Source organism: Octodon degus, unplaced genomic scaffold, assembly GCF_000260255.1.
Source record: "Octodon degus isolate 3935 unplaced genomic scaffold, OctDeg1.0 scaffold00214, whole genome shotgun sequence".
Lineage (NCBI taxonomy): Eukaryota > Metazoa > Chordata > Mammalia > Rodentia > Octodontidae > Octodon > Octodon degus.
Window position 1 is genome coordinate 2094747 of NW_004524790.1, and position 25954 is coordinate 2120700.

The 25954-nt window shown below is 49.3% G+C and overlaps 1 protein-coding gene across 4 annotated transcripts in view; it reads left to right on the forward strand.

The window, feature by feature from the left end:
* Positions 1 to 25954, forward strand: part of Insr (insulin receptor) — a 141088-nt gene that overhangs the window by 99892 nt on the left and 15242 nt on the right. For 2 of the 4 annotated variants that reach the window (XM_023705113.1, XM_023705114.1), the window contains exons 8-13: positions 1516 to 1766; positions 2953 to 3120; positions 8094 to 8295; positions 10114 to 10149; positions 15897 to 16171; positions 17415 to 17554. In XM_023705113.1, coding sequence (XP_023560881.1) covers positions 1516 to 1766; positions 2953 to 3120; positions 8094 to 8295; positions 10114 to 10149; positions 15897 to 16171; positions 17415 to 17554 — 1072 coding nt within the window. The remainder of the gene's footprint in view (positions 1 to 1515; positions 1767 to 2952; positions 3121 to 8093; positions 8296 to 10113; positions 10150 to 15896; positions 16172 to 17414; positions 17555 to 25954) is intronic. The other 2 variants (XM_004644903.2, XM_023705115.1) reach the window with 1 other exon arrangement.

Genomic DNA, 25954 nt, shown 5'->3' on the forward strand with positions numbered 1-25954 from the left:
AGGGGCAAAGTATGGGGGCTGGGGTGGGTGCTCAGGTCGCCCCCAGACTGGCTCCGCCTGCTCCCTCTGGGGGGATAAACAGCTTTGGTTCCTACTTCTCATCAATGCCTGATGGTGTATGATGTCAACAATAATACCTTCTGCGAAAAGAAATCGAAATTCTTAGTTTTCCTCTTGGAGGCTGTCTTAAATTTTATTTTAAAATTTATTTATTTATTTTAAAATCTATTTGTTGTGCCAGCTAGTCTGGCCTTGAACTCCTGGGCTCAGGCAATCCTTCCGCCTCTGCCTCAAGCTACCAGCCATGCCTGGCGGTCGTCACCCTTTCTAAGGGTGCCCGGGCTCACAGAGGCATGAGGTACATCCGCAGCACTGTATAGCCGGCTCCACTCAACCCCGGAATATTCACATGCTCTGGAACACAGATAGGGCCTCCCTCTGACCTCTAGGCTGCCCTTGAATTCACCGTGTAACCTAGGCTGACTTTGAATTCCTGGAGACCCTTCTGCCCCAGCTTCCTGAGCACTGCCTTTGCCGTTGTGTCCTGCCACACCTGCCTTGTGCTGGAAGATTCCCCCTCCCCCCGTACTAACAATTGAACCTGGGATCTTCCCATTGAAATACAATCATAGCAGGGGCCCGAGGAGGTAGCTTGGTGGTCTAAGCGCCTGTCTGGAAAGCGCAAGGACCCGGGTAAGATCCCGAGTACCACTTGCTGTGCTGTTCCCAGAACACTGGGTGTGCTGTGTTAGCCACCAAAACCGGACGTGGTGGTGCACACCTATAATCCCAGCGCTGGGGAGGCTGAGACAGGAGGATCACTGTGAGTCCCAGTTGTGTAGCAGGACCCTGCACCAAATTAAAAAAAAAAGTAGTTTGAGACAGGCTGAGTTTGAACTTGCAGTGTGCTCCTGCCTCAGCCTCCTGAGCAGCTGATACTACGGGTGTGCACACACTGTAGCCAGCCGGGCTTCTGAGGAAGGTAGTCCAGTGGCGATAGTAATACAACTTTCACCTGTCTGTGTCTCCTGGGCTGGGCTGAGAGTGCACACGTGTTCTCTCCTGTAATCTGTCCTAGCCACAGCGCCTGAGGTGCTGGCCACCATTTGAGGTGTTCCCTGTGGTCACAGACGCGCTGCCCAGAGCCAGCCCTCTGTGCACCTTCTCCAGCCTCACTGTCCGTTCACCACTGCCGCAGTGCATGCTCCTAGCCCAGGGGAGATTAGAATCGAAATTTGACTTTGGGCTCTTGCTGAATGCCTGTCGGCGCTGTGCCACCGCGGGGTTGGAATAGTACAGGTTGAGCGGTGGTAAGCCGGGGACCTGGTGACCGAGGTGCCTGGATTGCCGGCTCCTTTCTCCGTGGCTGTCTCCTAGCCCTTTTCCCTTATGGTGTAAGATTCTTGGATAATCACGAGGTTAATCTATAGGAAATAACTTTCCCTGGCTGCATCTCCGTGGTGCTCAGGGCAACTGCCACCTCTTGGTAGCCCCCTGTCCCTTCTGTCCCCCAAGCCCTTACAAGAATGTGACCGAGTTCGACGGGCAGGATGCGTGTGGCTCCAACAGCTGGACGGTGGTGGACATTGACCCGCCAACAAGGACCGCAGACCCGAAGCTGCACTCGCATCCCGGGTGGCTGATGAGGGGGCTCAAGCCCTTTACCCAGTACGCCATCTTTGTCAAGACACTAGTCACTTTTTCCGACGAACGCCGGACCTACGGGGCCAAGAGCAACATCATCTATGTGACTACGAATGCCACCAGTATGTATCTCTTGGGAACCTGAGTTTGCTTATAATGTCCTGGCTCTGATAGGTGGCACCAAGGTACACAGTGACACACACTCCTCTGTGTGGTTACTGGCACCTGAAGGACCCAGGGACACCCCATGTGGTGGTGGATGCCTGAATTCCCGTCCCCAGGAGGCCGAGGCAGGAGTCTGGGCTCCATAGTGAGTTCAAGGCCAGCCTGAACTACATAGTGAGATCCTGTCTCAAAAAACCAAAACAAACAGGCAAAAAATTCTTATGGTGCCTAATTTATAAGAGGGGTTGTACTGTAGGACTGTGTGCACAGGAAAATCCCAGCGTCTACGGAGCCTAGGGTGGCATGCAGTGTCAGCCACCCAGGGTGGCGCAGCCTGTATCCTGTGGCTGACTATGTGGACTCTTGTACACTTTTTCATTCCATTAGGAAAATTTGTCCAACACTTGAAAGTAGAAAGAAGAACAACTCATGCGGCGCTGCCCCTCCCCCCTTTCCCATGCTTGCTTTCTCTCCGCTCTTCTTTCTTCCATCCCATTCTTGGGGGTGGGTGCAGGGCTGGGGGGTCCCGTAGCAACTTAGCAACTGAGCTGCCTTATCAGCAAATGCTAAGCCCTTCTGCGGCAGCAGTAGTTCCAGGAAGGACAATTCTGCTCCACCAGGAGACGTTTGGCAACGTCTGGAGACATAGTGAGTGGGGACCTGGGATGCAGGGACCAGCAGCGCAGGGTGGGTGGCCTTTCTTCCATTGACAAAGATCCCTGCAGCCCTTGATGTCAGTGGGCCACGGGGGCAGAGGCCAGACCTGGAGAAGTGGCTCGCTGTGTCGGCCACAGCTCTTGGCTTTGCAGTCCCCAGCCTGCTCTGCTAGGTGGAGCCTCATGGAGCCCACGTGTGGTGCATTTTGTGGGTGTGGACACCAGCTCAGCAACATGGTATTGGATACCAGCACAGTGTTTGGGGACTGGGTTGCACCTGGCGCAGTGCGACCCAGGGAAGGAGGCTGTGTCGCTCCCTTTCCAAGGGAGGCATCATTTCACCCAGAGCGAATGGGCACCTGTCTTGTGGTCCGTCTGGACCCATGGGGCACAGCCCACACCCCCGGTTCTGTGCGATGTGCAATGACCCCGTGGACAGCACCCCCAGCTTGGGTCCCTTGGGCCTTGTTTCCTTTGTCCTCCGCAGACCCGTCTGTCCCCCTGGACCCCCTCTCCGTGTCTAACTCCTCATCGCAGATCATCTTGAAGTGGAAACCTCCCTCGGACCCCAACGGCAACATCACGCACTACCTGGTCTATTGGCAGAGGCAGGAGGAAGATAGTGAGCTGTATGAGCTGGATTATTGCCTCAAAGGTGAGTGGAGCCGAGCCAGTGAGATAGCGCAGCCAACTGAGGGCCTGCTGAGGCAATCACAGGGACTGGGGCTCGGTCCCTGGCACCGCATGCTGCACCAGCCCCTACTCCAGGCACGTTGAGCTGACCACCAAGACTGGCACGGTGGCGCATGCCTGTAATGCCAGTGCTGGGGAGGCTGAAAACAGGAGGATCACTACGAGTCTACGAGTCTGAGTTGCATAGTGAGACCCTGTACAAATACATTAAAAAAAAACAAGAGTAGAGGCCACCGCAATGACCTTGAGCCCCGTTTGCCCTGCTGTTGGGGACTTTCACCACAACATCTGCCTGATGCGTGTGCTGCTACCTCTCACGAAAAACACGGAAGCTGATTTTTCATCCCTAATGCTGCGTCCCCAGCCCTTTTTTTATTTTTCATTTTGAAAGAGTCTCACCAGGTCGCTGAGTTGCCCCAACTGAGCTCCAATTTGAGATCCTCCTGCCTCAGCTTCCCAGAGTGTTGGGATGACAGGCACGCGTTACCGTGTCCTCCAACATTGTATGCAGCCACGCGTCCTGAGCGCTGCTGTTAAAACCAGGTGCACTAAGTGCCTGCCTGACAAGTGCAAGGTCCCAAGTTCGATCCCTGATAGTGCACAAAGGAACAGACAAAAAAACCAGATACAGTCATGGACACATGACAGATGTGTCAGTCTACGGGGAGCCAGGCATCAGTAGTGCTGTGGCCTTCAGAGTGTGAATATCGTCTGTGCTGGCGCCACAAGGGTGAATCCCGCAATACTTAAGTTTCTCAGCATCCCCAGCAGCAGGTGGTGTGTGACTAGATTCCTCGTGGCTTGCTGCCATTTCCCTCTGGAATGTTCTCCTCCTGCACTGAAGAGGATGTAGCTCAGTAGCCCACATGAGACTGTGTGTGTGTAAAGCTGCGAACACAGCCAAGCACGTGCGAGGTTATTGGCAAAGCTGGAGAAGAACTTTGGCCTCTCCCAGACCCTCTAGTTTGCTTTGCTGTTTTGTTTGTGCTTTCCGGTGCTAGAGGTGGAACCCAGGGCCTCATGCATGCTAAGCGAATGCTCTGCCGTGAGTTCAACCCCCACGCCTGGCTTTCTTTTTTTTTTTAAACTTCATTTTGAGACAGTGACTCAGTAAGTTGTTCAGGCTGACCTCAAGTTTCTAATCCTCTTGCCTCAGCCTCTTGAAAAGCTGGCATTGTAAACTTGTGTCACTGCTCTTGGCTGAGATCTTATTTTGCTGCTGTTGTTTTCATTTATTTATTTTTTTTCCAAGTACTTAGTCCAGGGTCTCACTACACAGAACGGACTGGCAGTGATCCTCTTGTTTTCGGCTTCCCAAGTGCTGGGATTACAGGCAGGCACCACCACATATGCAGTCTCAATCACTATCTCAGCAAACCCTTGGGGCAGGGCCAGCATGACAGGCCAGGGATTGAACCCTCAGCCCCTGCATCTGCCTAAGCAGGCACTTTTATCAGCTGAGCTATCTGGCCAGTTTTCCGCTGTTGTTTTTAATCCTGTGGATTGAACCCAGAGTCTTTGCTCTGACCTACACATCTCCAGCCTTTTCTTTATTTTTATTTTTCAATCTTGAGATGAGGTTTTGCAAAATCACTAAGTTGCCTGGGCTTGCACTTGTGATCCTCCTGCCTCAGCCTCCCGGAGTGCCAGGACGACAGGTGTGTGCCAGGACACCTGGCTGAGACCCAGGATTTTTTCGGTGTGAGACAGTAGGCAATGATCCTGCCTTCTGCCTGCTCTTACGCTTTTAGAAAGTTGAAAATCTATGTTAATGATCATAGTTTTAGTCTATTTTTCACTTCAGGGGCCTTTCATGCAATTGAAGGAAAATGGGAAAAATGTTTAAAGCCTCAAACTACTGGTTTCTCTTGTATGAAAGCTTAAAAAAAGCGTAAAATTAAAAAAAAAATAAAAAGGTTAATGGGCAACTTGGGGATGGCACTTTCTTAGTGGGGGAAGGACAGAGAGGTAGGGGGGAGGACAGGGAGCGGAGAGGGTGCGGTAGCAATGAAGGTGTGTCACGTGCGCCCCAGCTCCACGCAGGCACGCAGACGTTATGTGCTGCCAACAGAGTGATTTTTGGAAAAAGAGCTAAGAGAAAAATACCACCAAAGCCAGGCATGGTGGTGCTCGCCTGGAATTCCAGCATCTGGGAGGCTGAGGCAGGAGGATTGCTGCAAGTTTGAGGCCAACCTGGGCTACAGAGTGAGCTCTAGGTTAGCTTGAGCTGCATAGCGAGACCGTGTTTCAAAAAGACAAAAAGAAAAAAAAAATCAAACCAAAATGAAGTCAAGCTAGAGAAGCTAAAGGTTTTATACTTTTTATTTATGTTTAGTATTATTATTATTATTAGTGGTACCGGGGATTGAACTGAGGACCCTGCACTTGTCAGGCAAGCGCTTATTCTGAGCTATCTCCCCAGCCCAGTTTTATACTTTTTAATTAAAAACTTTCAAAGAGGATTAAAAAAATAGAAACAAACAAGCCAACCATTAGAAATGGTATAGAATTTCGCTAAGCAAAATGACAGGAATTTAACAAGGGCTGTTGCATTGCCTATTGTTGCCTTTAAATTAGTTGCTCAGCTTTCCACATATAGGCATGCAAAACTGGTAAAAAAAAACCCAAACAAAAACAAATTGAAAAGAAGGAAAAAATAGAAGCGTTCGCTGCTCCAGCAGACCAGCAGAGAGCAGCAGTACAGCTGTCCCAGCTGCCCTGTGTGTATGGTCTGTGTCGCTTTTCCTTCCTCCTTCCCTCACCCCAGTTGTGCCTTCCCTGTTGCAGAAGCCATTGCTTCTCTGGGGCTCCGTGTGCTCTCTGCGGTTCTAACCCTAGCAGTGCATGGGCCGCCTTCCTTGCCGGGAGCTTTGCCCCTCTCTCCCTTCTTCCTTCTCCTGGTGCCCTTCGATTGCAAAAGGCCCGTGTCCCTGTGTCCTTGCCGGTCTTTTTCTTTCTCGGCTGCTGGCCTGCGGAATTTCTTGAGCCACTTTCAGCGAGTGCACCCTCAGTCCTGACCTGGGAGGGGAAGGGGTGTCGCCGCAGAGGTGTGGCCACGGGCCTCTCCCTTTTCATCCCCCGGGTTGGCTAGGCCGAGAGGCTGCTGAAAATTCCCTGCTGTGCCCCTCTGTCTGCCTCCTTTTTGGGAGCAGGGCTGCGACAGATGATCTCTGGGCCGGGGCCCAGCGCTAAGATCATGTGCTATATGTGTGCCTATGACGCCATCCCTGCCGTGGAGCCGGGCTTCTGACGTGATTTGTCTCTTGGGGCTTTATATAACTCCCAGCCCGGCCACGCATGCCATCCCGCTCTCGGGCCTGCTGCTAGGACTCAGAGCCGCTGCGAGCGAGGGCCAAGACGCTGCCGGCAGAGCTGCCCCATGTTTCTTTTTGTTTTTGAATAGCAACAGTTTTTCTCCTGCCAGTGTTCACCAGAGGTGACCATGCAGCTGTCTTTTTTTTTTTTCTCTATGTGTGTTCTATTTATTTTATTTTTTAAAAAGAGAATAAACAATAGTCAAAAAACTTAGAAAAGATGCAGAATTTCACTAAGCAAAATGACAAGAATTCAACGGCGGTTGTGATACTGCGTATTGTTGCAATATCAAGTTAGTTGTTCAGATTACCAGGTATAAACATGCAAAAGTGATCAAGAAATTAAAATGAAGAAAAAATTGGAAGCGTTCATTGTTCCTTCCAGTAGACCAGCAGAAGTCAGCAGTGCAGTTAGCCCAGCAAAGCTGCGCATCTACATATAGTTTTCTCCTCTGTCACCCCAGTTGTTTCTTGTCTTTAAGCACTTTCATTCCCTTTCACGGTATCTGTTTGTTGTACCTTTCGGATTTTAGTCACTCCTTCAGTTTCTTGTGCTAAGGAGACAATATGTTTGCACACGTGGATCTGATTTAGTTCACTTACAGGTATGGTCTCGAGCTGCAACCACCAACCTATAAAGACTCAAATCTATCTTTCTTTATAGCTGAGTAATATTCCATTGTGTAATGTGCTACATTGGGCCAGGGAAGTAGCTCAGTAGGATAAGCGTTGCCTGACAAGCCCAGGGTCCTGAGAGTTCAATCCCTGGTACCGCAAACAAATAAACAACCAAACAAAGCTGCGTCTTTTAATCTGTTCCTCATCGATGGGCATTGGGGTTGCTTCCAAGATTCAGCCATGGCAAATTGTGCCCCTGGAAACGTGGGTGCCCATACATTGCTGTGGCCTGCTGTTTTCAGTTCTTCTGGAAAAATATCCGGAAGGGGATTAGCTGGGTTGAATGGGACCTCCAAAGACAGCTTTCTGAGGAGTCTGCACACTGATTTTTCCCAGTGATTGTGGCTGTTAAAAGCTGGTTTTATGTGTGACTGTCTGAGCGAGGGTCCATGCAATTAACAGCGATCTCACTAAGAACAAATAGCATAGGGCTCCAGGCATGCGAGGCCCCTCAGGTGTCCCTGTCATGATTTTATTTTTCGTTTAAGAGCAACTATCTAAGCTTGTGTGCCTGGTTTACTCCATTTGGTGTTCTAGTCTCGAGATGACCCAGTTTCCTGCAGATGAGTCTAGTTCATCCTCCTTCATGGCAGAGTAGTGCTCCACGGTGTGTAAGCACCACATTTTCTTTATCGATTCATGTGCTGAAGGGCACAAACATCAATAGACTGCTTTGAGGGTTTAGCTTTCTGAGGATTCTCCATACTGATTTCCATATTGGCTGTACCAATTAACACTTCCACCAACAATGAAGAAGGAAGGGCTCCTCTTTCCCCACAGCCTTGTCAGGATCTGTTATTGAACTCTTGATTGCAGCCATTCTTTCTAGATGAGAGGATAAAAAGTGGACTTCAGCCGGGAGTGGAAGTTGATCCCCGGTGCTGCCCCTGTGCCCAGCCCCTTGCATTACGGGGAGACTAGAACCCCTGTTCTTTCTCCTTAGGGCTCAAGCTGCCCTCCCGGGCCTGGTCGCCCCCGTTCGAGTCTGAGGACGCCCAGAAACATAACAGGAGCGAATACGAGGAGGCGTCGGGCGAGTGCTGCTCCTGCCCCAAAACTGACTCTCAGATCCTGAAGGAGCTGGAGGAGTCCTCATTCAGGAAGACCTTCGAGGACTACCTGCACAACGTGGTCTTCGTGCCGAGGTCAGGACCACGTGTGCAGGGAGCCCCTGGGCATGGTGGGGTGGGCGGGCAGAGCCTGGGCCGAGCCCCTCCCGGGTGGAGCAGGGTGTCCTGCAGTTCCACTGGGAGCTTTTGCAGCAAGCAGAAAGTGTTGCTCAGAGGGGGGAAACTTCTGGAAGCCGACATTTGCATTATGGTCCTCACCTCTCATGTTCTTCCATCTGAGTCAGTTCAGAGAGGAGCTGTGTGAGGATACATTCTGCGAATGCCTGCCCCCACCTCAGCCTTGCCTTATCTCCCAGTCTCTTAAGTTTCAATTTCCGTTCTCTCTCTCTCCTTGTCTCTCCCCCTGCAAGTGTCTTCTCACCCTTCTAGAACCTTCCACAGCATGATCAAAACCTGGAGACTTCTCCTATGTAAAGAGGTTGAGTTTCCTACCTAAGCTTTAAGGCCATCGTGCAAGAGACGACACTTAAGACAGGGAGCACATGCCTGTGTCCTAGTTTTTCCTTCTGAATTTTCTGCCTGATTTGGGCTGAAGGTGGGAGTGGACCATTGTGGGTACAGGTTAGGTGGGTTCCTTTATCCCATGCACACCCCTTGGTAGTGGGAATTTTGAAAGCTCGCTGCCTGGGTCACCTGCTTTTCTATGCCCTGCCTTGAGCAGGTTATTTTCGCTTCTCCATGCCTCAGTTTCCTTGTCTGTAAAATGGAAATTATAGTGGTCTCTCTCAGTATAGGTGGAGGATGGCTCCCGGACCCTCGAGGGCGCCAGCACAAGAGTGTGCTCTAGTCCTGACACGGGACGTGGTGCCTGCGTCTTCTACAGTTTCCCACAGAGCAGCTCGCCTCTCCGCTTCTAATACCCAGGAAGGGGCCTGTGAACAGCTGTTCTGCTACACCGTGCAGGGTAGAAGCACAAGGAAAGGACTGTGTCTATTCAACACAGATGTGATCTCTTTCCTCCAGTATTTCTGACCCCCAGTGGGTGGAATCCATGGATGTGGGATCCACGAATGCGGAAGGCCGATTGTAATCATGCCTATCCTGTAGGGCTAGGAGGTGCAGTGGGGTCCCAGGAACTCCTGACCTCCGCATGCCGACCCTGGGAACCAGGTCACGGGTGGTGCTGGGGTGTCCTTGTGTCTTAGGCTGCTCAGTGATGTCTCTGATCTGCCACCGCGGGGTGCTGGCAGCCCACCCCTGCCCCATCCTGCGGTGGGTGTTCAGATTCACCGGCACCACTCATCCGAGTAGATGTGTCCCAGCATCGTCAGAAACAGCTTACCGTTTCTTCTATAAAAAAACTTTTTCCCTTTCATGCGCTTTTCTCCTATGACCCTGAGTCCAAAAGAACACGAAGCATGTACCGTGTCATCCATTAAAACCAGTAGGCTGCTGCATGGGCGGGGCAGTCGCGTCAGGTTTGATATTCCAGGGGCAGCCCAGAAGGGAGTCTTTTCTCTTATTTCCCTGCCAGCCAGTGAGAAGAGGTCAAGCGCAGGCTGTGCACACTGGCATATTTTATGTTACTATAATGGAACACCCGAGGCTGTTCCTTTATAGAGAAAAGAGGTTTATTTAGCTCACAGTTAGGGAAGCTGAAAGCCCAAGGTCAGGCAACCCGGTTCATCTGGGACCCCTGGTGGCATCACCAGGGACGGCCTTACACCAGGCCGTGTGAGAGAGGTCACACGGAGCCTCTGGAGACCAACTCGGTGGCAGTCGGGACACGTTCACGCCATGGCCAAACCGGAGCTGGAGTGTGAGCTCCCAGACGCCAGGCAGTCCCCTGAAGAATTCCTCCTGTCCTCAAAGTGGTCGATTTTGTTTTCACAGAGAACCCGCTGCAGTCAGTGGTGCCCAGGACGCTAGGTACGACTCCCGTGGGGACACCGGCGTGGCCCCAGGACTGTTCAGTGCAGGGCTGGGGGGGTGGGGCGGGGGCGTGCGGGGGCCTTGGAGGTCTGAGGGGCTCTGTGGCTTTTGCATGTGACGAGGGGCTGCCTCCGGGCTGAGATCGGATGCTTCACGGATTCGCCAATTAAACGCCTTCCCCTGGAAATGGAATCTGGGCCTGAATGTGCGGAAAAAATTGAACTAACACACTCTTCCTAAGACATAGACTCTCGGGCGTGCTTTCTGGGGCCTGCGCCCGTGCCTCAGTTTCCCCCACGCATTTTCTTCTGGATGTTGCCCGCGGCTACGGTGTCTGTGCGGGTGGGCGCAGCGGCCCCTCCTGTAGGATCTGAGGAGACAGATGCAGGAGCAGGACATCTTTATGATGTGCGGACTCGCCCTTCCTAGCAAGCGCTCCCCTCGGGGTCTAGCCGGTATGCTAAGATGAGGCAGGGGCAACAGGGGCGGAAGGGCCTGTGTCTCTGCATTCCGCGGAGGACACCTGGGGTGTTTCCCTGCCAGCTTTGTCTTCACCAAGGAGGTTGGGCTCCAGAGGAGAGACCAAGATAGGGGAGTTTGAGGGGAAGGCAGAAGGAAGGGGCGAAACTCAAGATGGAGCAGAGGCCTAAGTAAATCCGCTGGGAGATAGACGGGAACCCTCCTGAGGACACCCGTATATGCAGGGACCTTCTGAGCAGAGCCCCACGGGTGTGAGCAGTAGCCCCAAGAAACCAACAAATAGCCTCCTACCAAGTTAAACAGCTGCTGCCCAGCAAAGGACAGAACCAACGGAGTGAAGAGACCACCTTCGGATGGCGGGGAGGCGCTTTTTCCCTCATCCCGTGGACAGAGGGATAATACCTATCACGTACCAACAAACTCGAAAACAATTCAAGATCCCCCCAAATAAAAGACGCAACCAAAACGTGGGCAGCTGAAAGGAATGGACGTCCCCCTTCCCCCGAAGTGCACATGGCCAAGGTGACACGATGCTCAACATCACTGGCCCTTAGAGAAACGCGAATACCCTGAGACCTTGGTAGGGGCAGGGAGCAAGACCGGAAAGACTGGTTGGGGCCGCGGTGAAGGGTTTTCTTGCAGCGCGGAATTCTTATTTGATGATGGATTTCAGGCACTTGTGTGGCTTGGTCTGCCCTCTAGTGGCCATGAGCGATATAACCTAAAGTCCGGAAAGGCCCATAATTTTTTTGGTCTTGTGCTCAAACAGGATGTCAATCTCGTCTTTGCTGATACTTGGGGCGAGGTCGTTCTCTGGGGCCTTCTAGGATATTGAGCACCCCTGGCTTCCACACTGTACGAGGCCTGCGACCTCCCTACTCCCTGCCCCCAGTAGGGCCAACCAAAAGCATCTCCAGCTATTGTCAGGTGTCCCCTGGGGGTAGGGGCAGGTGCACACTGTTTGGAGTGAGGTGTTGGGGAATCAGATGCCGATTCTGGGAGGTGGGGGTGGAGGACACCGTTGCAAGTCACGGGGTCTTTCAGAACCACACTGTGGTCCACTTGGGGTGTCAAGCCCGCCCCGCAAAGTTCATTGTTTCCCACCACACATAAAAGTTATGCTGACCCTACTCTCTATTCAGTGTGCAGTAGCATTATGTCTTCAATAAGGGCTTTAGCTAAATAGGTGCTTAATCTAAGAATTCGTTATTAGGGCCGGCGAGATAGCTCAGCGGACTAAGCCCCTGCTTTGGCAAGCTCAGGGACCAGAATTCGATCCCCAGTCCCCATGCCGCGCCGACCCTGTTGCCAGGGTGCACTGAGCCAGAGCCAGAGTCCAGGCGTGGTGGCGCTCGCCTGTAATCCCACTGCTGCAGGGGCTGAAAACAGGAGGATCACTTCGAGTCCCAGCTGTGTAGTGAGACCCTGTACCAAATACACAAATGAAAAAAGAAAAATAATTCTTTATTGCTAAATAATGCCAGTGTTCATCTGAACTGTTAGGAAAATGATGCTATAAGCGCTCAGAGCAGGGACGCTACAAATCTTCAATGGTGGAAAATGCAGTAAGGCGGAGTAGAACCAAATGAGGCAGATGCCAGTTTAGCCTGGCTGGTGAGGTCGTTGTGTGTCCCGAGGGTTCAAGTACAAGTTCTCAGTGGCTTTTTGTGAGCCGCAGGCAGAGCAGTTGTTTCTGCTGGGCCCATTTATATCTGTGCTGAGATGCTTAGAATCCTGCTGGGACGCGAATGTCTCAGTCTGGACACACAGAGCCACCTTCTGTCCTTCATCCAAGAGTGTTTTGGTTTTTTAATATGAAAACACCACGGAGAAAATCCTACTGAGTCTCCTCCCTAGCAGGATTAGTTGCCTGCCTGGGAAGCAATGAAAGCTAATAGTTAACTTCGAACGTTTGAACGGAAAATGAAGCTAACCACTGCAGTATCTATTGAGGCAAAGCAGAAATTGAAACTTCCGCTGAGGTCTTTTTGGAAAGCAATAAAAGTGTGAGTGTCATAGACCTTAACTTGTTGAATATTGCCAACGCGTAGCTTTAATGCAAATTACTAGGCTTTAATGGATTCATGAAGAAAATAAATTTATGACAGTGTAAAAATATACAACTTGGGCTGTGAGCCCGGCTCAATGGTAGGACGCTTGCTTAGCCTGCAGAGGGTTCTGGGATCCGCCTCCCAGCACCTCCCTCTGAAGTACGTAATTCAATAAAATGAAAAATGCAAGTGTATTAGGAAGAAAAAACACTCTTAACTCAGCCGATGGCAAATATTATCAAAGGGGAAAAGTACAAAAGCAAAGTAGGTGACAGGGATCTGAAGAACATTTTAGTGTTTCGAAACTTTCAGTTTCAAGGCACTTCTTGCATGTCTGATCCGAGAAGGTGCAGTGGAATGCAGGTCAGCAAGCTGGGAGCACACTAAGATGTGCATAGGCTCGCTTCCTGACAAGGCCTCAGGTCCGAGAACTTCGTGGGTGAATTCTCTCAAGCTCCGAACGAGCAGCTAGTGCCTGTGCTGCGGAAGCCTCTCCAGTGCCCAGAAAGCTATCAGAGCCAGCCCGATTCACTTTATAAAACTAGAATAACATTTCAAGCAGTAAAATGAAATGAAGATCTTACACTAAAAACAGGGCATCGGCCATGCTGGTTTGTGCCTTTCGAGTGGCAAGTCCCAGATAAAACAGGAAAGCAGCACTGTGGCTTCTCTCAGAAACTCAGGATGGCTTAAGATGTGACAGCAATCTATTTTATCAGAGTCATGTGTTATTCAATAGCAATTTAAAATTCTTAGACGAAGGGAGGAGACAAAGAGTCCTCTTGTTAGACTAGGATCAGAATAGTTCTTCAACAAGATGAATTTCATCTAATAGCCACACGTCTTTTTTTTTTTTTTTTTCTTTTCATTTTATGTATCTGGCATAGGGTCTCACTATGCAGCTCGGACTTGTGGTAATCCTCCTATTCTTAGCCTCCCCAGTGCTGGGATTATAGGCGTGTATGATGATGCCCAGTATGACCATGCCCAGACTTGGTGGCGGGCTCGTGTGCCCCGGGATGCAGCATGCAGGACCAGGGATTAGACCCTGGTTCCTGCATTTAGTCCACTGAGCTGTCTCGCAGGCCCTACCACACATCATTCTGGAACCAATCTTTATTGGAGTTGGACAGGAAAAAGGAAAGGCAGGAGGCTGAGACAGCAGGATTGCTGCGAGTTCAAGGCTACACAGTGAGCTCAAGACAACCTGGACTGCATAGTGAGAAACTGTCTCAAAAAGACCAAAAAAAAAAAAAAAAAAAAGGAATTCTAGTATCATTACCATTTCTGCCAACATCTGACCAATACCTAAGACAAGAAGCGAAATAGAATTGTAAGGAGCTGGGCCTGAGAGCCCAGGACGGCAGGGTGGTGGTGTGCTTGCTTAGCACATGTGAAGTCCTGGAGCCCATCCCCCGCACTGTAGAACAAACCAAAGAGGAGAAATGAAATCACTGCTGTCACAAGGGCGCATGACTCGTGGCTCTCGGTCTTAGGCTGCCTGCTTTTGTAAACGGACTTCTGTTGGAACGCAGCAGCCCCCACTGGCCGCTCATCCTTTGGAGCTGTGTTTGAGCGGTGACAGCAGCGCCGCAGCGGTGGGTTTACCCATGGGCTGCTGTGTAGCTGCGCACAGGTAGGGCGTCCGCACCTCCCTTCCCGCCTGTTCTGAGAGGGGATCCGCCACAGAAGCTCTAGAGGCAGAGGACACTTGGCCAGGCAGACGCACTATAAATACATCTAGAGTCAGCAGGACACGCCGGCAGCAGCTGGACAGTAAGACAGGGAGAAGCATCCCGTTCCTGCAGCCTTCACGGTAACACATCCAGAGCTACCCGCAGAAGGAAAGAGTAGATTATTACTGAGGGGTGAAGTTTTACAAATGTATATGAAGCACTGGGTTTTGATTTATTTAAAGGAAGGTGACCTGAAGAATAGGGGTCAATTACACAGTGTAATAGATATTCTGCATATCTTTATACTGTAGATACGACTTTAGAGCCAGCTGCCTAAAGGACTTTAGAAACTGGGCGTGGTGGCACATGCCTGTCTTCCCCAGCACTCAGGAGGCTCAGGCAGGAGGATGGTTTCAAGTTTGAGAGCAGCCTGGGCTACAAAGTGAGCACAAAAGCCAGCCTGAACTGTGAAGTGAGACCTGTCTCAAAAAAAAAAAAAAAAAAAAAAAAAAAAAAAAACTTTAGGTTTGACTGGCTGGGAATAAACAGTGGAGGACTAGCAATAAGGAAGGCAGTAGATGTTTGTGGAAAAAAGTTAAAGAATGGGGATTGGAGGACACACTGACATCCCTGCACTCTGGGAGGCTGAGGCAGGAAGGTCTCCAATGTGAGTCTAGCCCAGGTAACTTGGCAACGTGAAGACCTTGTCTTAAAATAAATAACAAGGGTCGGGGATGTAGCTCAGCGCAGAGGCTTTGGGTTCTATCCCCAGTACCAAAAAAAAAAAAAAAAAAAAAGGAAATATTAACACTTCCCATATACCAAGTGGGTCATAAAATTGGCTTGAACCTTGTCATGCTTATGTACACTATTTCTAGAAAAAAAATAATTACCCGAAGCCAGCAGTGGTCGATGGAGTTATGAGGAATTTTAATTTTCATTTCCTTCCTCATACTTTTTTTTTTTTTGTATTTTTAAGTGCAGTGGCTGTCAATCTTTATTGTGTAACATCTCTCTTTAAGGGGTGGGGAGAATTGGCAGATGCTGCTTGGAGTTGCCTGTACTTGTCCCAGCCATGAGATTTGTTTACCAGGGATTAGGCTCAGTCCCTCAAGTACTGGAGCTCCCCAGAGCCCTAAGGAGAAGAGTGCTTTCTGTTCCATTCAGTGGCGCTGCAGGTCCACGGCTTGGGTGGTGGGCGAGTACTCCTTGGCAGGCTTTCCAGCAAGCTGGACTTCTGCTTGCTTTGGGCGTCTTATTTTTTAACACTGACTCTGGCCTACTGAAAATCTGAAATCAAGCATGTGGAGGGGCGAGTGGGAGCGTGGCTGTGGGCGGCGATCCCCGAACCCCCAGCCCAGCAGGGCGGTCTGTCTTCTTCCCAGGCACCTCCCAGGGCATCGAGGGAGCCACCCTCGGTGGGGGTTTGGGCGATCTGCACTTTAATCCGCCTCTGTGTGCGTCCCTGTCCCTCCCGGGCAGCCTTCCACCTTAGGGCAGCGAGGGCGTGACCACGCATGTCCTCCTTTCCTTGCAGGCCCTCTCGGAAACGCAGGTCCCTCGGTGAGGTGGCGAATGCAACCATGGTGGTGCCCACTGCGCCAAGCTTCCCAAGCAACTCCTCCCCTAGTGTGCCTGCCAGCCAGAACGAGACCAGGCCCTTCGAGAAGGTGGTGAACAAGGAGTCGCTGGTCATCTCGGGCCTGCGACACTTCACCGGCTATCGCATTGAGCTGCAGGCCTGCAACCAGGATGCTCCGGAGGAGAGGTGCAGCGTTGCCGCCTACGTCAGTGCCCGGACCATGCCTGAAGGTGTGCCGCCGCCTGGGCTGGGCACCTACGGGGTGGGGGGGGGGGGGCCCAACTGGCCAAGCACAAGCCGGGATGCAACTGCAGGGTCTCTAGCGATCCTCCTGCCGCAGCCACCAGGGAAGTGGGAGTGTGCCCCCATACCCAGCGTGGTGATTTTTAATAAGATGTCATAGGAATTTTAGGAAAAAAAGCATAAATAATGAGAAAAATTAGCAAGATTAAGAACTATGTCTCTGTAGTGTATTAGGGTGCTGCAGAGGGAGGAGGGTGCCTGTGTGTGTATATGTGCATCCGCGTCCATGGATGTGATTTACTTGGAGAAAGAGCAGAGAAGAAAAAGGGATGGGTGGGGGGTGAGAGAGAGAGAGGGAGGGAGGGAGGGAGGGAGGAGAAAGAAGGTAGGCAGCATAAAAAACTGAGGGAGGAAGGGTGGGGGAAGAGAGACAGGCAGAGACTTGAACTTTTTTCTCAACTGATTGGACAAAGCCCACACATATTATGTCTGGCTGGACCTCAGTTGTACCGAACCCACCACCTTAAATATGAGGCTCATCCAGAGAGAAAGCAGCTTCACAGAAACATGTAGAATAAACTGTGACCCAGCGACTGGGACCTCAGCTCAGCCCATTTGACACATAAAGTTAGCATTCGTGATGAAAGGTAAAATTTGGGGCTGGGGAGATAGCTCAGAGGTCTAAGCACCTGCCTGGGAAGCGCAAGGACCCGGGTTCAATCCTTGGTGCCAAATGCTGTGCTGGCCCAGAGCCTTGTGGGCTACCAGAACTGGGCGTGGTGGTGCACACCTGTAATCCCGGCGCTGGGGAGGCTGAGACAGGAGGATCACTATGAGTCCGAGCTGCGTAGCGAGACCCTGTACCATAGAGACATGGGTCGGGGGCTGTGCATCTGCAGATCTTGCTGTTTGAGGGGGTGCTAGACCCTTACCTGTGATCACCCAGAGATGACTGTACTCAGTTATGTGGTGTGTGCTGTCTGGGGACGGACGATAGGACAGGGTCCGTGGGGAGTCTGGGTATCTTTTGCAGTGTGTATCGAGTCTGAAATGGCAATGACAGAAAGGTACCAGAGACAAACGGCTCACTGCTTTTTCCCAAGCAGCCTAGAGGGGACTCTTATCTGCCCATCCCCCACGCAGCAAATGGGACAGGGCAAATTACGTAGCAGCGGGAGGTGGGATTTGATGTGGAAGCCACGCCCAGCCTCTGATGGCTGCTCCTTACAGCCAAGGCGGATGACATCGTGGGCCCCGTGACCCACGAAATCTTCGACAACAACGTTGTTCACTTGATGTGGCAAGAACCAAAGGAACCCAATGGCCTCATTGTGCTGTATGAAGTGAGCTATCGTCGGTATGCGGAAGAGGTAAGGGCCTCGACTCCTGCTCGTGAGCCTCCGAGGTTGCGCTTGCGACCTCCTCCTGCTTTGCACGCGGCCCCCAAAGGATGTTGTGTCCTCGGGACCCAGAGCCTTGGGGAACGGCCTTCAGGAGCTGTGTGGGAAACCTCAGCCCACAAAGCTTTCTTTCCTAAACGCTTCCCGCTGCTTTGGATCCCCATCCTCCCAGTTAGGTGATGGCTAACTGGGTTGGTGTCACTTTTGATCTGACCAAAAGAGACTCAGCTCGTTTTAGAGACTTGTTGGAGTCTGGAAATGAATCACCTTAAACCCTCAGCCAGGCTTTTGCTGGGTGTCTCCCTACGGCATCAGACACCAAATGAGCTGATGGAAGAATGCAGGATATGTGAGTGGTAGAAACCAGTGTGAGCCACCCGCATAGCAGCTAAGCTAAGTGCGAAGACTCTGAATCTCACTTATACTTTTTCACATCTAAGGTGTTACAGGAATCTGCATGATTTGTACGGACCATTAAGGAAGAAGATGGTGCAGCCAATGCTAATTGCAAGATGGATTCTGACTCTTTCAGAAATGTCCAAGTGAACATAGTATGCCTCTTAAAATTAGCAAAGCACCTATAAATCCTCAGTCTCCTGGTGAGCTGGGTATTAAGATTTCTAGAGTTTAAGTAACCACTTAAGGCCTATAAGAATAGTCTGTATACCAACTGAAAGATGATGTTCAGATCCCAGGGCCAGAAGCTTAATTTTCCTGTAAATGGCCAGATAGTGAACACGTTTGGCATTGCAGTTGCATAGACCTCAGACAGTCTAGTTTTTGCATAAACTTGCTTGGGCATTTAAACCATATTCATGAGTTTTTTGTTTTTGTTTTTTTTTTTTTTTTCTTATGTCTCTGCATAGCCTCTGGAATTCCATTGTGTAATTGTTACATAGGATGTAATTTCACAAGTTTTGTTGTTCTTGGTTTTTTTTTTTTTTTTTTTGAGACAGAGTCTCAGGAAGTAGCTCAGGTTGGCTTTGAACTCACTGTATATCCCCAATTGGCCTCGATCCTGTGATTCTGTTGCCTCAGCCTCCAGAGTCCTGGGATTACAGCATGCGCCACCGTTGATATTTACCATTACAGAGTCATTGGTTAGGGTTAGGTTCATTGTTGACCTTATGGGGAAATCTGATTCGGGTCTCATCCAGTTCAGCTTGTGACCCGAATCGCGGAAAGAATTAAACTTGTGAAATGAGGTGCCACTGTACTTACCGCGCGTACTCAGGATTGCATCTTAATGCTCTTTGCAGAGCTCGGCAACCCCAGGCTGTCCTGGGTTTGCAATGGAGCCAGAACTCATCACCACTCAATGCCACACCGAGATGTAGAGGGAATCTGTGGCCCCATTCTCAGGCAGGCCGAGGTCATGTGACACTCACTGACCAATCTCGTAGTAGAGGAGCACTGTGTGCTGGTTGGGTTGGGTCCAGGAATTTTAAAAAATATCCCGGAGGTTTAATTTACATGCTATAAAATATACCCATTTAAAATATTCAGTTTAGGGGACGGGGAGATAGCTCAGTAGAATAAACGCTTGCCTGGCAGATACAGGGTCCTGAGTTCAATCCCTGGTACCGGGAAAAAAAAAAAAAAAAAAGAATAAAATGTTCAGTTTAGTTGAGTGACCATTACCACAGTCCATTCAGAATACTTCATCACTCCAAAAAGAAATGCCTCTTTTCTAGTCTCTCTGGTCTCTCCTCCAACCCCAGCAACCTGTAATCTGGTCTCTGTCATCATGGAATTTCTTGTTCTGGCTGTCTTGTATACATGAATCCTACAATGTGTAATCTCTTGTGCGGGGCATCTTTTACAGAGTACGGCCTCCTTGAGGTTCATCCATGTTGTAGTGTGTGGTAGTGCTTCATTCCTTTTTTATGTCTGAATAATATTCCACTATATTCATGGACCATAGTTTGTTAACTCTTTTGTTAAAGGGCGTTGGTATTCTTTCCCTTCTGAGCTGTGAGCATTCCTGTGTGCAGCTTTGTGTTTAGGTATGATTTTTGTTCCCTTGGGGACATACTGAGGAATGGAATTGCTGGGGTGTGTGGGGAGATAGCTGTTGGGGTATTGCTGTATCCCTATATTTCATTTTTTAGGAGATGCCCAACTTTTTTCTGAATCAGCTCCACTATTTCACTTTCCTCCCTGTGGCGAGTGGTGTTCCACTTTGCCGGTGTCCTCACCAATGCTTGGTGTTGTTCACCTTTTGGGTTCTGCCACCCTCATGGGGCACGGGTGTCTCATGGGGGCCTTGACTTCCGCGTGGGGCTGGCTAATTTGGAGCTGAGATTTGTGCACTTCTGGAACCAGCGGGTCCTCTGCTTCAGGTGGCCGTGGTCAGCCTCGGAGCTGGGGTGGAGTGGTCATGAGGGACGTGGGCCACTTTCCCAGGAGGAGCAGCTAGCTGTCCTGTTGGCTGCGAATTGCGTGCGGGTGTGCGCGGGCTGCAAGAGCTGCTTTCCTTGCAGACCCCATGGTCGTCCTGCCACTCTGACCAGCCTGCTCCATCAGCCCGGAGCTTTCTGGGTGTGCACAATAGAATGTCACATCCTGGGGCCTCCCGGGGCTGGGGAGACCGGGATATAACTGCTCACCCTGTTGACACCGGCTTTGACCCTGCTGCTAGCTTCTCCCAGCTTCTCCCAGCTGCCTCCCCCGGCTCCTGCCTCTGTCCCTGGGACCCGAAGGTCACTGGTGGGGGCTCCTCACCCTGCATCCACCGGAGAGGTGGGGAAAGTTAAGGGGCAGGATGAGGTGGAGGTTGCTGTCTTAAGAATCTTTACAGAGGCATCTGTGTTTTTTTTTTTTTTTTTTTTTCCTTTTTGCTTTTTTCTGCGTTGTCCTTTATGGTCTAGCATTGCTTGGATGAAGAAAAAAGTAACGGCAACTTTATGTCATTATTATATAATTTATACGATCGTTGGACAGCAGTTCCCCTTTCTCCTTGAGGGATCTATCCCAGCACCCCGAGTGGTGGCTGGCGTGGTCGTACTCGCAAGCCCTAGCGGTGCTGTGTGTTTTTCCCACGTGCATACCTACGATGGTGTTCAGTGTGTCTGAGGAGCACGGGAAGAGGTTAGACACTATGGTTAATAGTAGAGTCAAACAATTATAGCGGTATATTATAGTACAAGTTATTTAAAGCTTATGTGCTGTTTATTTCTGAAACCTTCCATTTATTTTTGGGGACTACTACGTATTTATCGTATTTTAAAGAATTGACTGTACCACCTGGTAGCAGGTAACTGTTTCTTTTTTGCCGCTGGATAGGCATACTTGCCTCCCACTGGTAGGCTGCGCCCTTCAGAGCGCCTTTACCCTTCTGAATCACTCACTGCAGTCACATATGCCCTGCCTACTCCCTCGCCTCTCGGAGGGCTGCCTGTGCCTACGGACCACCGTCTTGTGGGACAGAACAACAGTGTGCGTGTGAGTGTGTGCAAGCGTGTTGTGTAGGTGTGCGTGCACATGCGTGTGTGTGCATGCGTGTGCATGTGTATGTGTGTGTATCCTTACCCCAGTACCATTGGGAGGTGTGGTTCTGTTCCTCTTGCCTGTATGAGCTTTTTATGCAACTGACTTCTTCACCTTTGATCAGGATTCAGTTCCTGTTTCACTTCTCATTTTCATTTTTCCCTTCGGTGTCTAGGGAGAGCGCTCGCTGAGTTTCTGGAGCTTTCCGTCGTGTTCGCTCACTCCCCACCCCTCGAGATGGCCAGGGTGCAGTGCCCGGTCAGAGGGCGTCTCTCTCGGATTCCTGTATTTGCTTATTCGTCCCTTCCTGCCTCACCTAGTGACTCACTGGGCTTGGAAGAAACTTTGGACCCCGGACTCGTGCCCCACCCCTACCCCTGCCAGGCTGATTTGTTTTCTTGTGATTTTTGTCGCATGATAAGCACGGGAGTCCGTGCATATCTTGTTCTTCCCTGCCCTCCTCCTCCCCCTAAACTTTTCCAGCCCAGTTCTCGGCATGCACTGTTAGCTTTGGAGCTGTTTTGGAAAGTTTTCTAAGTTTTGGTCTAATGCTTTCAGGTCTGCCTGACTCATTGCCCAGCGGGCTGCCTGCCTCGCCTCATGAGTTCCGAGTTGACCTTGGTGACATGCCTCTTGTGGGGTGTGCACCCCGCTTTATTGATTGCAGTCAATTCTCTCTCTCTTCCTTTCTTTTTTGTTTAGTTTTTTAGTTTTGTGTATTTGGTACAGGGTCTCAGTACGCAGCTTGGACTCATAGTGACCCTCCTGTTTTCAGCCTCCCCATTGCTGAGTTACAGGCATGCGCCACCACTCTGGGTCTTGGTGGCAGGCTGAGTGTGCCCAGTGTGAGGGCCAGCGTGGGATGTAGGGCTGGGGATTGAACCTGGGTCCTTGCTCTTGCCGAAGCAGGCACTTAGTCCACTAAGCTAGCTGGCTGGCTGGCTTTCTCTTTCTTTCTTTCTTTCTTTCTTTCTTTCTTTCTTTCTTTCTTTCTTTCTTTCTCCACTCCCTCCCTTCTTTCCTTCCTTCTTTCTTTTTCTCTGCCTGTCTTTGTCTCTGTCTCTCTGTCTCTGTCTATCTCTGTCTCTCTGTCTCTCTCTCTCTCTCTCTCACACACACACACATACACACATTCTTTCAGAGTACTGAGGATTGAACTGAACTGTATCCTCAGCTCCTCCTTAGTTTATTCTTTGAGACAGAATCTCACTAAGGTACCAAGGCTGGCCTCAAATTTGAGGCCCTCCTTCCTCAGTCTCAGAGTGCGAGGTCACAGGCACGTGCCACTGCACCACACTGAGCTGCCTGTCTTCTCACAGCTGGTAAGATGCCCATTGCTTTAGAAGGAAAAGAACTTTCTGCCACTGTGGTCTCTCGTGCACCCAGTGTCCTACAGATGACTCAAGTTTGTCCTTCTTTATGGCAGAGTACTGCTGCATTGTGCATGTATCCCATGTTATCCATGCATTGCAAGCACACCAAGTCATAGGCAGGAGGACAAAGCTCCAGGGATCTATCGCACACTGAGTGGTGACTATAGTTAATAATACATACTTGAAAATTGCTCCGTGAGTTTCTAGGAGCTGGGTGTGGTGGTACATGCTCAGAATCCCAGTTCTTGGGAGATGGACGCAAGAGATCTACATGAGTTCGAGCCTAGCCTGGGCTACATGGCAAGACCTTGTTTCAAAAAACCAAACTATATAGCTGGGGTTTGAGCCACAGCTCCCCCAGGGTGCTCTGAGACGGTGACTGAGACTGGTGGTGGAAGCACACGCATGTAATCCCAGCGCTTGGGAGGCTGAAAATGGGAGGATCACTCTATCAGTCTGATCTGTGTAGTGAGACCCTGTAGGCCCTGTGCTAAATAAAAAACAAAACAAAACAAAACAAAAATTGTTGGATGAGCACCATCCCTCGTCCAACAATAGCATTTAGGTGAAAAGTAGTGAGAAAGAGGGAAGTTTGATTTTAAGCATCCAATTACAATTTGTTTCTTGTATTTTAGGGAAGTGTCTACAGGGTGTTCAGGGTCTCACTACTAGATCACACTTGTAGTGATCCACCTGTTTACAGCCTCCCAAGAGCTGGGATTACAGGCAGGTGCCACCACGTCCAGTCTTAATTGTAGTCTCAGTGCTCCCCGGGGGTGGGGCCAGCACCGCAGGCCCCAGAATCAGATCCCCAGCCTCTGCACCTGCTTGCAGGCACTTTAATCCACTGAGCTATTTGTCCTGCCCTTCACTATATGTTTTAATAGAGCTGCTAGTCAAGAGCTGCCGGGAGGCCCTGCCCGAGGCAGTGGTGCCGGTTGAAGGGGACGAAAGCTGGCCCCGCAGCTTGATCGTTACACATGGCACCACATCCCGGGGTCGCCACCTGGCCTCATAAATACGCACAGCTGTCACCTGCCAAACAAAAATATTTGAGAATTAAGTTAGAAAAGAATGCATTCTGAACGTGCAGATGCTGGGTGCGGCACTGCGTCCCTTCCCGTTGCCACGGTGCGTGCAGCTGCTGCAGTGTCCCCTAGTTTTCCTCAGTTAAAGATGAAATGTAGGCTGCGAAGATAGCTCGGTGGTCTAAGTGCCTGCCTTGCAAGTGCAAGGACCCAGGTTCGATCCCTGGTGCTACATGCTGTGCATCCTGGTACGCCTGCCAGCTGCCAAGATTGGGCGTGGTGGTGCAGGCCTGTAATCCCAGCCCCCGGGGAGACTGAGACAGGAGGATCACTATGAGTCCAAGCTAGCATAGTGAGACCCTGTACTAGATAAATAAATGATTTAAATAAAATTTAAAACATTAAAAAAATCTCATGGCATTGATTTGTCTATTTTTAAAATTTTTGACTAATTTTACTTGCTTATATCTAGTAATCTGAACAGCTATTATTATTATTATAATTATTAGTAGTATTATTGCTTTGTCTTTTTCAGACAGGTTCTCGCTATGCAGTTCAAGCTTCCTTGAGCTCGCTTTGTAGCCCAGGCTGGTTTTGAACTTGCAGCAATCCTCCTACCTCAGCCTCCTGCGGGCTGGGTTTACAGGCTTGTGCTGCTACGTCTGGCTGAACAGCTACCCTGAAGAAAACAGTGCGCAGTGTAACAACCATTGTTGAATTGCTGCCGTTTAGTTTTCAAATTTGGTATCATTTTTTTTTCCAGATTCATAATTTTTATTTTTTTAAAAAATAAGTAATGAAACATTTATTTTTATTTTTATTTATTTTACATTTGGACGTGATTAATTAATTTATTTATTTTTTCCATAATTTTATTGAGAAGCAAATAGCAATAAGAGAGTTTCAAATCAAATTAGAACAGTTTCAATAATTAACACATTGCATACTGTCTTCCTAGTGGTTATTTGCTGTACAAGACGCAGACATGATATCTTTTCTACAAACACTATTAGAACAAATCCCTCTGTTCATTGAATTAAGAGAATGTAGCTGTATATCTATCCTAACCATTTTGAATACACAGATACAAAATGGACATTCATCTGTATCCCCTTTTTTGTTTAGTTCCGTCATTTAAATATTATAGATGTGTGAACTCAGCAAAATATTCCAATGTAGTCCAGTAGCCCATAATAGTATTAGGTCTTCCACATGACTGGCAATGTCAGAAATTGTTGACCTGAGTCCCCTACAGCTCAACATAACAACATGGCTTTACTTCTTATACTTCGTTTTTATACTTTTCTGCTGGATGGTTAAGACCATGATAAAGCAAGTCCTATGCAACAAGAGTCGTAGCTTTTCGGTCTGATAAGGTCAGTGAAATCCCCTCAGGATTTATCCTGAGACCCTGTACCTCAGATTGTAGATCCTTTGTCAGTGTCAGTCATGTGGATGAGTCAAGGCCATTGCTTAACCAGTTTGCTCCCTCTGAAAGCCTGAGAGAATGTTTTCTCTCCATGTGACTCTCCTTAGGAACACTCTACATCATCGATCACTTTCCTGTTTGGCCCTGTAATCTCCTTGATCAGAAAATTTGGGACACAACTGAGTCAGATGATGCTATAGTACAGGTTCTCATATGTCCTGAGTCTTAATTGACCTTGAAAGGCTAGGGCCAAAATGTTGGCTGTCCTTGCAGCCCTCCTTTTTGTCTAATTTTTGGTCTGCAAACTTAGGTTGTTAACTCTCCAGAAGAGAAGCTTATTTTTATTACCGTACAACCTAGGCTGTTGAGCTTAACCTCACTATCAGTCTGAATATCAGACATCTTAGGCATAACATGGAACAGGTATTTTTCATCAAGTGTTGATATGTTAAACTTTTAGTCCCTACAAAGTATGATGAAAAAAATTTAAAAAATTAAAATATATTTAAAAAATAGAAATAAGCAGTTATATATGTTTACACATAAGTTTATAAATCTAACCATATACAGCATTGTAGCAGGACAGTTCCTCATGAACCTACTATTACAGATTGCCATTTTCAGTACAGTTGCTTAGTGCCCAGGTGTCAGTATGTATAGTTAGTCAGGGTGAGAATCCTTCCAATTAACTGCTAGATTCGAAGATCTTCTGAAGATACTCAGGATCATCGCCTTACCCATCTTGTACATATAACTGTATGGCTTTGCCTCTGTAATGTTTCCTAGCTCTTCTCCTTGCTGTCCCTTCACTGTCTAGTCCTCAAGTACTTGCTTTCCTTTTAATTGTGTTGTACCTTTCTATTTGTATTTCTTCTTTTGAGTTCTTATACTAGGGAGACTATATGGTATTTACACATGTGGGTCTGGTTTATTTCACTTATGAGTATTTTCTCAAATCGCATCCACTTACATATGAAGCCTTTGAGTTTATCATTCTTTATAGCTCAGTAATACTCCACTGTATAAATATGCCACATCTTTTTCAACCATT